Below are 12,955 nucleotides of genomic sequence, written 5' to 3' on the forward strand. Positions count from 1 at the left end.
CAAACTGAAGCAAGCGGGAGCTGCAGGCTCTAAGTGGTGGCAATGCAGAGTGCTAACTAGGGATGCTGGCCCTCTTCGTGGGAGATAAATGACCTCTTGGTGGCAGCGCAGAAAGAAGTCAAGAAAACTCCTCCAGGAGCAGAGTGGGCTCAGGAGAGCCTCCAGGTAAAGACAGCCAGGACCAACTTATCTGTTTGGCACAATGCCTAGGGCACCCTGGGCAGAGCTGCTGAGTGTCTCTACCTCATGGGGGGGGGGGGCCAAAAAGGAACGATGTTCACATGTCAGAGAGCAATTCTGTGCCACAGGTGCAATTTTGAAGGAATGGAAGGCGGGAGGGCCTCTTTTCAGCCTTAGAAATACCATTTTTGCACTGACCATCAAGGATTGCAAAAATACCCCAAACTCTTTGCATCATTAGGGTGGCTCACCCCACTAACAATGTCAACAGAAAAGAGTCCACCTCAGTGCTAAGACTTCACACTGGAGATAGAACGCTATGAACACTCACTTTGAGAGACTGATCTACTCAAACGGTTAGGAAAATTCTACTTTGGTGTAAGACTAGAGCACATGCAGGTAGCTTTTTGCTAAAATTAATCTCAGCAGAGCAATCGTGATTAGTCACACCAGAGGAATCTGCTGCCAGATCTGGAAAAAAAAACACTCTTTAGAAACCACTGCCTCCTACAGCAATATTCATTTGCCACTTACGTATAATTCTTTGTACAAATCCTGGGTTGTTTTTATGACATTTGTGATCACAATTGTTCATACTCAAGGTCAGTCTACCCCTTTCCCATACCTCATCATCTGCTCCTACTGGCTAGAGTACATATTTTTAATCCCATAATGTTTTATAAAACCACTTTACTTAACAGGGGAAGAGAGCATACAAGCAGCCATATGCCACGTCCAAAGAGTTCCGCCCCAAAACCTGTTCCTTTTTTACCTGCTACCTTGAACACACACATTACTACATTTAGCTGCCTTATCTTTGTTTACTCAGTGAGTCACTCTCTACAAGCTTCCAAATATTTCCATTTTCAGAATTTCAAATAACATGCACCTGAATATAACAAGACTGTCAGATTCAGCAAAAAGCTTTGCTGAAGTTGAAAAGTATTTAAAATGTTGCTGTGTGTGTGTGTATGTGTGTGGCATTTTCAATCTACCATATATTTCAGAAAAAAGTATGTTGCCGTCCTCCCAACAGATAGGCTAGTGTTATTCTCACAGTACAGATGTAAAGGATGATGAGTGCTTAGAGCGGGGGAGGGGGGCAAACTGTGGCTCAAGAGACGCATGTGGCACTTTCACATGTATCGTGTTGCTCTCGAAGCCCCCACCACCCCATCAGTTGGCTTGGCGAAGGCATTTGTCTCTTTAAATCACTTCTCCAAGCCAAGTCAACTGGGAGAAAACATTTAAAGTTGCTTTCTTTCCAACTCTCCTTCTCTAATCTGTTTTCCTTCCTTCCTTCTCTCAAACATCTGATGTTTATTCTATGTGGCAAGTTTGGCCACCCCTGGCTTAGAGAGTTGGGCCACCCCTGGCTTAGAGAGTTGGGCTAGGAGCTGGAAGGCCAGGGCTCCCATTCCCACCACTCTCCTTGAAAAACTGCTGGATGCCCCTGGGCCAGTCATTCGTTCTCAGACTGAGCTACTTCACAGGGTTGTTGTATGCTGCTCAGAGTTTCTTGGAGAAAGGGGAGGATAAAAATGTAAAATCAGATGGCACATTCCAGATAATTAAACGGATACAAAACCAAATAGAATTCCCCCCCCCTTCCTTTTATTAAGCTGTGGTTTCTCTTACTCTTATGAGAAACTGGGCCTCCTCCTTAAATACCCTAAGCACTGCATCAGACACGAGGCCTGTTATTTCACACTGATAGAGCACACATGTCACTGCATGGATACTGGCCAGGACGCAGCTCCCAACTGTGGCCCTCCCATGCAGCAACATCAGTGCAGGCTAATCCACGCATGGTTTACACACTGTCTCCAGCACAGGAGCTCCATCCGGATGAGACATCTGTCACATCTAAAGCAGCACTTTAAAAAACCAAAAGGCACCTGTGTGTTTCGGGGACCTGCAAATATGTATCAGTCTCATGGACTGAAAGCCAGATGTCATATCCACAAATCCTTGACAGTCACAAATATTAGATAACGATCAATACTTACAGAACTCTACCAGCAGGTACCTGTTTTCCTTCAGAGCCCTATCAAAATTGCTTTTCTTGAGGATGAAAACATTGTCTTCCTCTTCAATTGTGGGGAGTGCCGTCGCCTCAGATGGCTCCTCCGTTGGCTCAACGCCATTGGCCATTGCGCGGGAGGAGGAGGAGACAGCACCTACGCTGAGGAGAAAGAGGAGCCACGGAATCTTCATCATGGCCTTCTGCTGCTTCTCAGGCACCAGAGGGGGATCAGAAAGGGACTGGGAGCTGACTGGCTCTGGCTAATATCTCTGCGGGCTTATCGTTGGGACACGTGGCAACATTCCCACACCACACTCCAGAGAACAGGGCTTGCCACAATCAAAGGTGACCTCCTGCCTCCTCTGCAAAGTTAGCTGGCTCTTTTGAGGAAAGGAACAAAAAGGGGAGGCTTGACAACCACATGACGCCCCAGCTTAGCTAGATAAACAGTGAGAACGGACAGACATTAAAAAAAACCCCAGAAAGACGTGTGAATAAAGCCACTATAGTTTTTAGGTTTGTGGAGAGCTCTCTCTTCCTTCTGTTACTTTATTACTGGGGAAGTTGAAGATGATGCAGGAGAGGGTGGGAGGTGCCGGGATAGATAAACTGCAAATAAAATAAGGATTCCTGAAGGAAAACACAACAGTTTGGTCTTAAAATCTGATGGAGAAAGTCTGTTTAAAAAAAACCAGTCACAAATGGGACTATAAAAGCTAAAAAAGTCAATACGATTTTTAAAAACCCTTAAAACCACAGAATTCCAAAACAGCGTCTGGCAACGGCAGGCTCCCGGAAGTAGCCCCCACTGGAGAAGTTTGTACTGCCTTTCTATCAACTACTGTTTAGACCAGAACTAACTAGGAGTTTGTTTAAAATTTAACTGCAGAACTTGGCTGCACGCAGTTTGCCACAAGTTTACTGACATAAAGAGTGGCTGCACTGTATCAGATCAACAGTCCATCTAGTCCAGCTTCCTGTTTCGTGCACTGGCCAACCAGTGTTTCTACAGCCTACAAGCAGAGTCACAGAGATGAAGACACACACCCACCCTGCAGAGACTCACGGGAGTTGGAATGGGCCATACAGGCCATCAAGTCCAACTGAGTCCACTGCTGAAGCTGAACTATTCTTACTGCAATTTTTTTTTTAAAAAAAATCCTAATATCCAGCTGGTACCTTTCTGCCCATAAATGTGAGACTCTCACATTATTGTGCATCCTCTCCTTTGCTGCCAACAGGAACAGCTCTTTGCCCTCCTCTAAGTGACAACCTTTAAAAGACTTAAAGAGAACAGTCCTGCTCCCCCTCAACTGCCTCTTCTCCAGACTGAACATTCCCACGTCCCTCAGCCTCTCCTCAGGCCTGGCTTTAGATGCATAGAGCCCTAGGAGACTCAGGCCTGCTGCACACACTCCCCCAGGCTACTGTGATGTTACGCACCCCCCCCCCCCGTGCCACAGCCTCCCTCCTCCCCCCCACACCTCCTCCCCCAGGTCTATTTAAATACTCGGAAGCGATGGTGGAGCGCTGGGCTATCTAAAGGTGTGTGCCCCCCCCTCGCTGATCAGCTGATCAGTGGCAAAACCACATGCCCGGACAGGCCAGCAGAAGCAGACCATGAAGCCTGAAAGGGCAGCCGCGGCACTGCCTCCTCCCCACTTCCTTCCCATCCAGGAAGAGGGGAGGAGGCAGCGGCAGCGCCGCAGCTGCCCTTTCAGTTGGTGTAGAGAGAGCCAGTTTGGTGCGATGGTTAAGTGCGCGGACTCTTATCTGGGACAACTGGGTTTGATTCCCCACTCCTCCACTTGCACCTTCTGGAATGGCCTTGGGTCAGCCATAGCTCTCGCAGGAGTTGTCCTTGAAAGGGCAGCTGCTAAGAGAGCCCTCTCAGCCCCACCCACCTCACAGGGTGTCTGTTGTGGGGGAGGAAGGGAAAGGAGATTGTGGGCCGCTCTGAGACTTTGTCCTTGAAAAGGCAGCTGCTCTGAGAGCCCTCTCAGCCCCACCCACCTCACAGGGTGTCTGTTATGGGGGAGGAAGGTAAAGGAGATTGTAGGCCGCTCTGAGACTCTGTCCTTGAAAAGGCAGCTGCTGTGAGAGCCCTCTCCAGCCTCACCCACCTCACAGGGTGTCTGTTGTGGAGGGGGGAAGGTAAAGGAGATTGTGACCTCTCTGACACTCCGAGATTCAGAGTATAGGGCGGGATATAAATCCAATATCTTCTTTTGATGGACAGAATACCGACACCTCCAAGGAAGTGTCAGAGAACTAAAGATAGCTACAGGTGTCACAGGTTATATACCTTATCTGGGACAGTTATAGGGTCCCGCCAGAATATGATGGATAATACTAAAGCGGGAGATTGGTTTCTTCAGAAGTGGTTCAACTTCCTTGAGTATGTGAACAGTTCTGATACTATTTTCGGGAAACTACCCGCAAAATATGTAAACTTTATGATATACTGATACTCATTGGATGTATTTCAATGCTTTTTGACTGTCTGATTTATGTGTATAATTCGAGAAGTTTTTCTACAACGCCTAACTAATATGACCAGATGTGACGGTAATCATATGGATGTGGTTTGGACCCCGTATGGGGGTGTGTTATTTGTTGTAATTTATTGAAACTTTTTTGAATAAAATTTAAATTATAAAAAAAAAAAAAAAAGTGTGCCTCTGCCAGTTGATTCTCACAGAAAAGTAGAAACAAACATTGCATTCACCACAAGATAGTAACGACCTTGAAAGCCAGTCTGTGCTGGCTCTTGTGTGGGATACATTCTTAGTTTCAATCCACAGTAGAAAGAACACTACAGCAAGCTAGCCAGCAAAATAAAGCATGACTATAATACCAGAAATACAACACGGCGAGGGATCTTGACACTTTTGAGAACAGCTTACATGACAGCAGCAAGGCATTTTTTTGTATGCAGAGAAAATAAGCACATCAGGCTGTGAGGTTCTCGCCTACCCTTCTTCTTGACAGGCTAGATTTTAAAATGAGCAGCCGAATGGAACGCTCCTCGATATACAGAGAAGTCTGAAATCTGAACATGAAGAAATCTAAACATGAAGTTCATGTGTGTGCACTTTGAAATGGCATCCCTGGCGTGTTTCTCCCCAAGGCAAAACGGAAGAAGAAGACGACTGCAGATTTATACCCTGCCCTTCTCTCTGAATCAGAGACTCAGAGCGGCTCACAATCTCCTGTATCTTCTCCCCCCACAACAGTCACCCTGTGAGGTGGGTGGGGCTGAGAGGGCTCTCACAGCAGCTGACCTTTCAAGGACAACTTCTGCAATAGCTATGGCTGATTCCAGCAGGTACAAGTGTGCAGATAAGAGTCTGCACACTTAACCACTACACCAAACTGGCTCTACACCAAAATGAAGGCATTGATCTCCTAGGGTCAGGTGCCAAAAAACAAGGACTATGCCTAGTGAAAGGAGACATGGAAGTATTTTCAGGGTGTGTGTGTAGGGGGGGAGATGTGCATCACTGCAGTTGTTCACAGCAGGGTTCTTCTAGTACAGACAGCATGGGAGGAGAAGGGTGGGCCACACATAATGATTTTTAAAGCATTTTTTGGGTGTGCATCAATCATCAGAAACTTAACTAAAGCTATCAGTCTGGCTTAATTTACATAATAATCCACCTAATAACCTGGCATGCTAGATTATTATAAGCTGGGAATATTATCCTTAGTGATACTTTCTTTTATTTTTTTTTAAGTGCAATACATAAAATGTTTTGTTCTTTTTTTTCCAGTGAAAGAGTTTCAGTCCCTTCAGCGGAGAAGCTGCAGTGTTAGTATGTGGCCCCAGGAACATGTCTTTCTTCCATAACAACCCCGTTTCCTAGAGGAACAAAACACATTCCTATATCAAAGGTTTTGATTAGTTCAGGAAGCTGGTGTCAAATGTCCACTGGGGTCCAATCAGGCTTCCTGACTGCACAGGAACCAACTATGCCTGTTTTCTTGCATTGGTGGATAAGACAAGAATGTAACCAGGTATTGGTTATTTACAAGGGACAGCAACGCTCTGCTTCAAAACAGTTACAGTTAAGTTTAGTTTAGTTCAGTTTATTCGATTTGTATCCTGCCCTCCCCGCCAAAGCAGGCTCAGGGTGGCTCACAGCACGCAATAAAATCACAATAAACAATTAAATCGAACATTAATTAAACAGGTGGAACCAAGTACCGGATGAAGTGTGGGCCCTGTGGAGTCTTGATCTATTCCGCAGGGCCTGCAAGACTACCCTTTTTCAAATGGCCTTCACTTAAATGTGGATTGATCCACTATATTCGGCCATCATAAACTACCGAGGAGAACATCTAGAGTACAGCACTGTAAATGTTAATTTTTATTGTAATTTTATGTTTTTAATTATAATGGTTTTAATTAGTAAATTATATATATCGTTTTGAAAATGTTTTATATTGTAATTTGTAAGTTTTACATGTTGTGAGCTGCCCTGAGCCTGCTTCGGCGGGAAGGGCGGGATATAGATAAAATATATTATTATTATTATTAAAATGGTTAAACAATTTACAAACAATTTTATGCTAATTACCATTCAGTTACAGATGGCGTTCAGTATTCTTAGGCATCCTATAAAGCTAATATATTGGCAGTCTCAGATAAAAGCTAACTGGAATAACGTCCTGTAAGGCTCTGACTTCCTCCGGCACACATTCTGTCAGAAAAAAAGAAAGAAAATGTTTTCTTTTGGAGCTCCTCCTTAAACCAAAGAATCTCAGCCTACTGAAATAGGGTTAGCTCGTCTCAGGGGATATTTTCCACAATACCTTCATGAGTCCCTAATGCAGGTACTTATTTCCATAAGGTAACACAGGATACCTACTCCAGGGGTGGCCAACAGTAGCTCTCCAGATGTTTTTTGCCTACAGCTCCCATCAGCCCCAGTCAGCATGGTTAATGGCTGGGGCTGATGGGAGTTGTAGGCAAAAAAACATCTGGAGAGCTACTGTTGGCCATCCCTGACCTACTCTATTCCTGCCTCTTGACTGGTCCCTGAGTCCTGTGTTAGGTCTCTGAGTTATTTTCCTTTACTAAGCAAAACCTCATTAACCTAACTGTTCTGGTACAGGGTGAGCAGCCGCGTTAAGTCTGAAGCAGCAGAACAAAGTCTGAGTCCAGCGGCACCTTGAAGACCAACAAAGTTTTATTCCTGGAACAGGACTGGTAAGATTATCTGGCAAGACTTTCCTTCAGTTAACTCTCCCTCCCAGCCCGCAAGAGGTTCCTCAGCCTCTCATAGGCCAATCCCACTCAATATCTGTCTACGCCTCCTGAAGGCAGGAATTTCCTGGAAGGCCTTCTGTCACAGCAGGGGGGCCGACAGAAAACGAAAGGAAGGGAAGAAAGAACTGCTGGCACATTTGAGCAAAGCATCTGTCAGAACTCCGCGGAAGGAAGAACCATCCCCACGCAAGAGACCTCTTCTCTCCAAGGATTAGGCCAGCAGCTTAATCCTACCCCACTATACAGCAAACAGAGCAGACAAGGTTTGTCCGGAGTTTGTGTTTTCCCTTTCCTACTGCTTGCAGGTGCAATTAAAGTAAATCCCTTGCAGAGAGCCCCTTATCAGTGAATACACAGGCTCCTCAAGAAGAAATCCTTCTGGTCCAAGTCAAGGTCTTAAAGAAAAATGCCTCAGTGAGGAGGGGGGGGGGAGTATGCAAGGTGGGTCTTTGTCAGAATATGCAATTTTGTGACTGCCTGCCCCATCAGAATAGCTCAGCTGACCTCAAAAGCTCTCCACAAACGTTGGGATTTATAGTTAGTGTTAGCTTGTCTAGTGCTCTGATCCAAATCAAATCAAATACCGTTTGAAGCATGCAGAAATATTAATTCTGCTTCCAGTCTGTTTTCTTGTTTTTGTCAGTATTGCACGGCTGATCCCAGACACACAGGCTGGCCCCCTCCCTCCCCCCTCCTCCCTTACTCTCGCATACTTGTTTCAAGGGAAAGCCTGGGAAACTGACTCCATAGGTAAACACAGCAAAATCCAATCAGAGTGTGTGCCCTCTAGTGTGCTGTTGGAAAACAGCATATGCAGAGATCTGTGGATGTTTCCAGTTTTGTCTCTTTTCATTGATTGTTCGTTTACTTTGAAATTCTGCGTGCTGCTGTCCCTCTGTCTAGACAGCCGCTTGGGGTATTTCACAAAGTAAAAGCAGTACAAAAGCTGCAACGTAAGAATGATCGCTATAAAAATAAGCAACGAAAACCAGCCAAGAACCCACCAGGGCCGCCCTGAAAACAAACATGAAGAACTTGTAGCGAAGAATTCCAAGTAGTTAGAAGGCTGAACTGGGAAGACCTAGGCTGTGATCACACACACACACAATAACGCACTTTCAATCCACTTTCAATGCGCTTTCCAAATGGATTTTACTGTGTGAACTGGCAAAATCCAGTTGGAAGTGCACTGAAAGTGGATTGAAAGTGCAGTATTTACTGCGTGTGATTGCACATTTCCCATGAAACTCACTGGGCAACATTATAACAGTCACCTTCTCTTGGCCTACCTCATAGAGGTGTCGTGAGGCAGATGAGTGTTCACCACTCCGGAACGCCTTAGAGGCACAGCAGTATTAACAATGCATTAAATTAATAAAATTATCTCCACAAAAGGGTTGTCAGGCAGGTCCATCACCAGAAGTTTGGGGGTGGGGGAATGAGTACACTGGTCCATCACGATTTACTTTGTTATTTGTTTATACCTTATTATTTATTTACCCATGTTCTTAAAGTAGATTACATGGTGGTGGCCAAACTGCGGCTCAGGAACCACATGTGGCTCTTTCACACATCTTGAAGCCCGCACTGCCCCATTCGCCAACTTGCAGAAGGCATTTGTCTCTTTAAATCACTTCTCCAAGTCAAGCCAGCTTGCAGCTTGTAGAATGCATGTAAAGTTAAAGTTGCTTTCTTTCCACCTCTCCTTCCTTCCACCCTCCCCCATCTATTTTCCTTCCTTCCTTCCTTCCTTCCTTCCTTCCTTCCTTCCTTCCTTCCTTCCTTCCTTCCTTCCTTCCTTCCTTCCTTCCTTCCTTCCTTCCTTCCTTCCTTCCTGTTTTGTGGCTTTCAAAGATCTCACTCTTTCATGTCTTACAGCTCTCAAATATCTGATGTTTATGGTTCTTTTGTTAAGCAAGTTTGGCCTCCCCTGGTATAGAACAATGTAGTTAAATAGCATGAAAGAGCTAATAAGCAATGCAATAGGACTAGGCTTAAAATATTAGCAAAGTTCAAAAATGTATCGGACATGCTATGTCAAGATGAACAGAAAATGGAATTTACAAAAATAAAAATGACGCCGTAAGAGCATGAGAGAACATACAACAAATACAACAAACCAATAATATATAGTGTCCATCAGGGGTGGCCAAACTGTGGCTCGGGAGCCACATGTGGCTCTTTCACAGAAATTGTGTGGCTCTCAAAGCCCCCTCCCCCACCCCATCACCCAGCTTGGAGAATGAATTTAAAGTTAAAGCAGCCTTCAGCTATGCAGGCCTCAGGCCAAGAAGGGCTTCACAGGTTAAAACCAGAACTTTAAACTGAATCTTGGATGCCAACACAAACTCTTCAGAAACTCTTCAGGTATATATAACTATGCATTCCAGGTAATAACTGATTTTTTTTAAAAAAAAAAACTGTTACAGAGGAAGAAAGCAGATCAGAGTCTTCAAGCTGTCTTATGAGCTAGCACTATGAAGACTCTCTTCAAATGCTTCAGGAAACTGCCATCGCCTCGCCTGTTCCTCCGCCACCAAGCCAAGAGATGTATGACCTCTCCAATTATCTCATACTATGAAGCTATAGGCCGGGGTGAGCAGGAAGTGCCTGAATATTTCAATTTTGCAAGCGATGTTCTGGACAAGTGGGCTCAAGTGGAAAAGGTATAATGCTTCTTTTGCTTTGGGGGGGGTGGGTCTTTTGCTGGTAGGAAACAAGGCACTTGTGGTTGTATGTGAGATTCTGTAGAGTTGCCAGTCCCCTAGCAGGAGTGGAAGGTTCTCCAGCCTTGCCCTTCATTTCATGCCTCTGCTCTGTTTTAAAATGAAAAACCCAGAAGTCATATTGCACCTCTCTAGAAATCCTATGGCAAAACTTACTAAACTCTGTAGTTTTCAGCAATTCCTAGAAAGGAAGGGTTTTTTAACCATAGAATTTCTGGCAATTCCTAGAGAGTTCTCTCCCGTCCCTGCCGTGATGTGGCATTATGCCATTGCTAGTGGCCAACCACGTGTCTTCATTTGTCTCAGTCTCCTACTGCTTACTGCTCCTGGCAACACTAGACATTTATCATTAATAGATCTGAAGCTGCCTTATGCCAAATCAGACCACAGACCAGCATTGTCTAGACTGATTGGCAACAGTTGCCTTAGAATGATAGAATCATAGAGTCGGCAGGGGCCGCACAGGCCACCTAGCCCAGCCCCCTGCTCCACGCAGGACCAGCCTGAAGCATCTCCAACAAATAATCATCCAGCTGCGTTTTGAAGACTGCCAGTGAAGGGGAGCTCACCACCTTCCTAGGCAGCTGGTTCCATCCCTGAACTACTCTGACTGTAAAAAGCTTTTTCCTAATATCCAGCTTATAACCTTTCCGCTTATAATTTGAGCCCATCCTTGGCTGCCAAGTGGAACAGCTCCTTGCCCTCCTCTAAATGGCAGCCTTTCAGATATTTCAAGAGAGCATATTTCATGTCCCCTCTCAATCTCCTATTCCCCAGACTGAACATTCCCAAGGCCCTCAGCCTTTCCTCATAGGGTTTTTCCTCCAGGCCCTTGATCATCCTTGTTGTCCAGGGCAGATAGGTGCTTTCCAGCACTACCCTAGACCATTCAAGTGGGGATGCCAAGGACTGAATTTGGGATTTTTTCCATACCAACCATGGCCCTCCCCACACCATGTGCTGGAACCCATGAAACCTGTAGATTAACTGCATTCAGATCTGTGCTGGACTTGGCTGGTTCCATCCCCAAATGACAAGAATTTCTATTCAGAAGAGTAGGTATCTTGTGAACTGGGGCCCTTAGTGCAGGGGTGGCCAACGGTAGCTCTCCAGAAGTTTTTTGCCTACAGCTACCATCAGCCCCAGTCAGCATGGCCAATGGCTGGGGCTGATGGGAGTTGTAGGCAAAAAACATCTGGAGAGCTACCGTTGGCCACCCCTGCCTTAGTGAATGGCTTTGGCCTCACAGCATAACAATCATCTGTATTTAATGAGGGTTGAGAACAGGCCCGGCGTATGGGGTTCTGTCGCCCAAGGCAGAACCCCAACGTGCGTAGATATTTTCCAAGAGGTGACGTCATCACCTGGGCACTCAGCACATCCCCTCCGCAGCATGGGGCAGGCGCTGGAGAGGGGAAGCCCCATTCTTATAGCTTTAAGGGGTTGGCAGAGCTAAGAAGCCAAGAAAAAACGTTAGTCAGTTTCACTCTGCAGCGCTCGCCGAATTTGAGAGGTACTGCAGACAGGAAGCGAGTCCGAGGCTCAGGAAAGCACGAGGTGGGAGGGGCACCCGTCCCCTGCCCCTTTTAGGAGTTGGGGCCCTAAGTGTTTGCCCACTCCCACACGCCGGCCCTGGTGGAGAAGCAGTAGTGCTAAAAAGCACCAAGATATGTTCATAATAATGAAGGAAGTTTAAGCATCAGACAGAGGTTTCTTGCGAGCAAATACCTACCATGTCTCAGTATGTTTCCCAGCTGTGTGCTTTAGGGTGGCTTCACAACTATTTTGGAGAACTGCGACTCAGCAAGAAACACCCCACTCTTCAGGCAGTAGACAGTTCCTGTTACAGCCAAAGGACACAAGGAGCCAGCCCCCAAAAGGGCACTCTGGAATAAATGTGTTCTGAAATTCTATTTTTCGCCAGGTCTTTCCAGTAATGTGCTTTATTAATAAATACTCCCTAATGAAGTGCAGAATTATCTGGCTGATGTTGCTCTTGTCTGTTCCTGCCCCCTTGCATTGTCAACACCATTCCTTGGCTATGTTATCCTTAAAAAAAAAAAAAGGCTGGCTTGTTGTCCTTGCCATCCGGTTTTAACTTCTTGAGTTGTCCACTAGGATGGGGAGAAGCCTCAGAACCCAGCCTTCTGGTGGGTAAGTGATCAGAAGGAAGAGGTGAAGTGGAGCTTTGAGAAGCTGGGAGTCTTGTCCAGAAAAACGGCCAATCTTCTGAGCGGCCCGTGTGGCTTGCAGAGAGGAGACAGAATCATCACAGTTTTACCTCGGATTCCAGAGTGGTGGTTGCTGAGCGTGGCGTGCATGCGCACAGGTTAGTGAGTGAAAGAAACTGCCCCGCCACCAAATCTCAAATGCAACCTTGTAGAAGACTAGTGTTCCCTCTAAGCTGAGTTAGCGTGAGCTAGCTCACAGATTTTTAGCCTCCAGCTCACACATTCTTGTCTTAGCTCAGGAAGGATTACCTCAGAGCATACTAATAGCTCACAAGTAGTAGCATAACAAGTAGTAGTACATACCAGTAGCTCACAAAGTAGAATTTTTGGTCACTAGACTCTGCAGCTTAGAGGGAACATTGTAGAAGATCTGGAAATCTTTCCCCCCTAGAGCCAATTACTATGCATCTTAAATGTGTTTATGTGCACTTTAAGGGGCAAAGGCCATGCTGCATAACAAAGAGTGCACTATGAACTCCCAATGATGTTTTACAAATAAAAAGCAGCCCTGAGAAGATTG

At 45.7% G+C, this 12,955-nt stretch overlaps 1 protein-coding gene across 2 annotated transcripts in view; it reads right to left on the reverse strand.

Moving 5' to 3' along the window:
• The window catches only part of PDILT (protein disulfide isomerase like, testis expressed), a 243,169-nt gene extending 240,731 nt beyond the window's left edge, over positions 1 to 2,438 (reverse strand). For both annotated transcript variants that reach the window (XM_060260912.1, XM_060260911.1), the window contains exon 1: positions 2,190 to 2,438. In XM_060260912.1, coding sequence (XP_060116895.1) covers positions 2,190 to 2,400 — 211 coding nt within the window. In that variant the 5' untranslated portion in view covers positions 2,401 to 2,438. The remainder of the gene's footprint in view (positions 1 to 2,189) is intronic.
• Positions 2,439 to 12,955: the final 10,517 nt, after the last annotated feature.

The sequence above is a fragment of the Heteronotia binoei genome, chromosome 20, assembly GCF_032191835.1.
Source record: "Heteronotia binoei isolate CCM8104 ecotype False Entrance Well chromosome 20, APGP_CSIRO_Hbin_v1, whole genome shotgun sequence".
NCBI classification, from domain to species: Eukaryota; Metazoa; Chordata; class Lepidosauria; order Squamata; family Gekkonidae; genus Heteronotia; species Heteronotia binoei.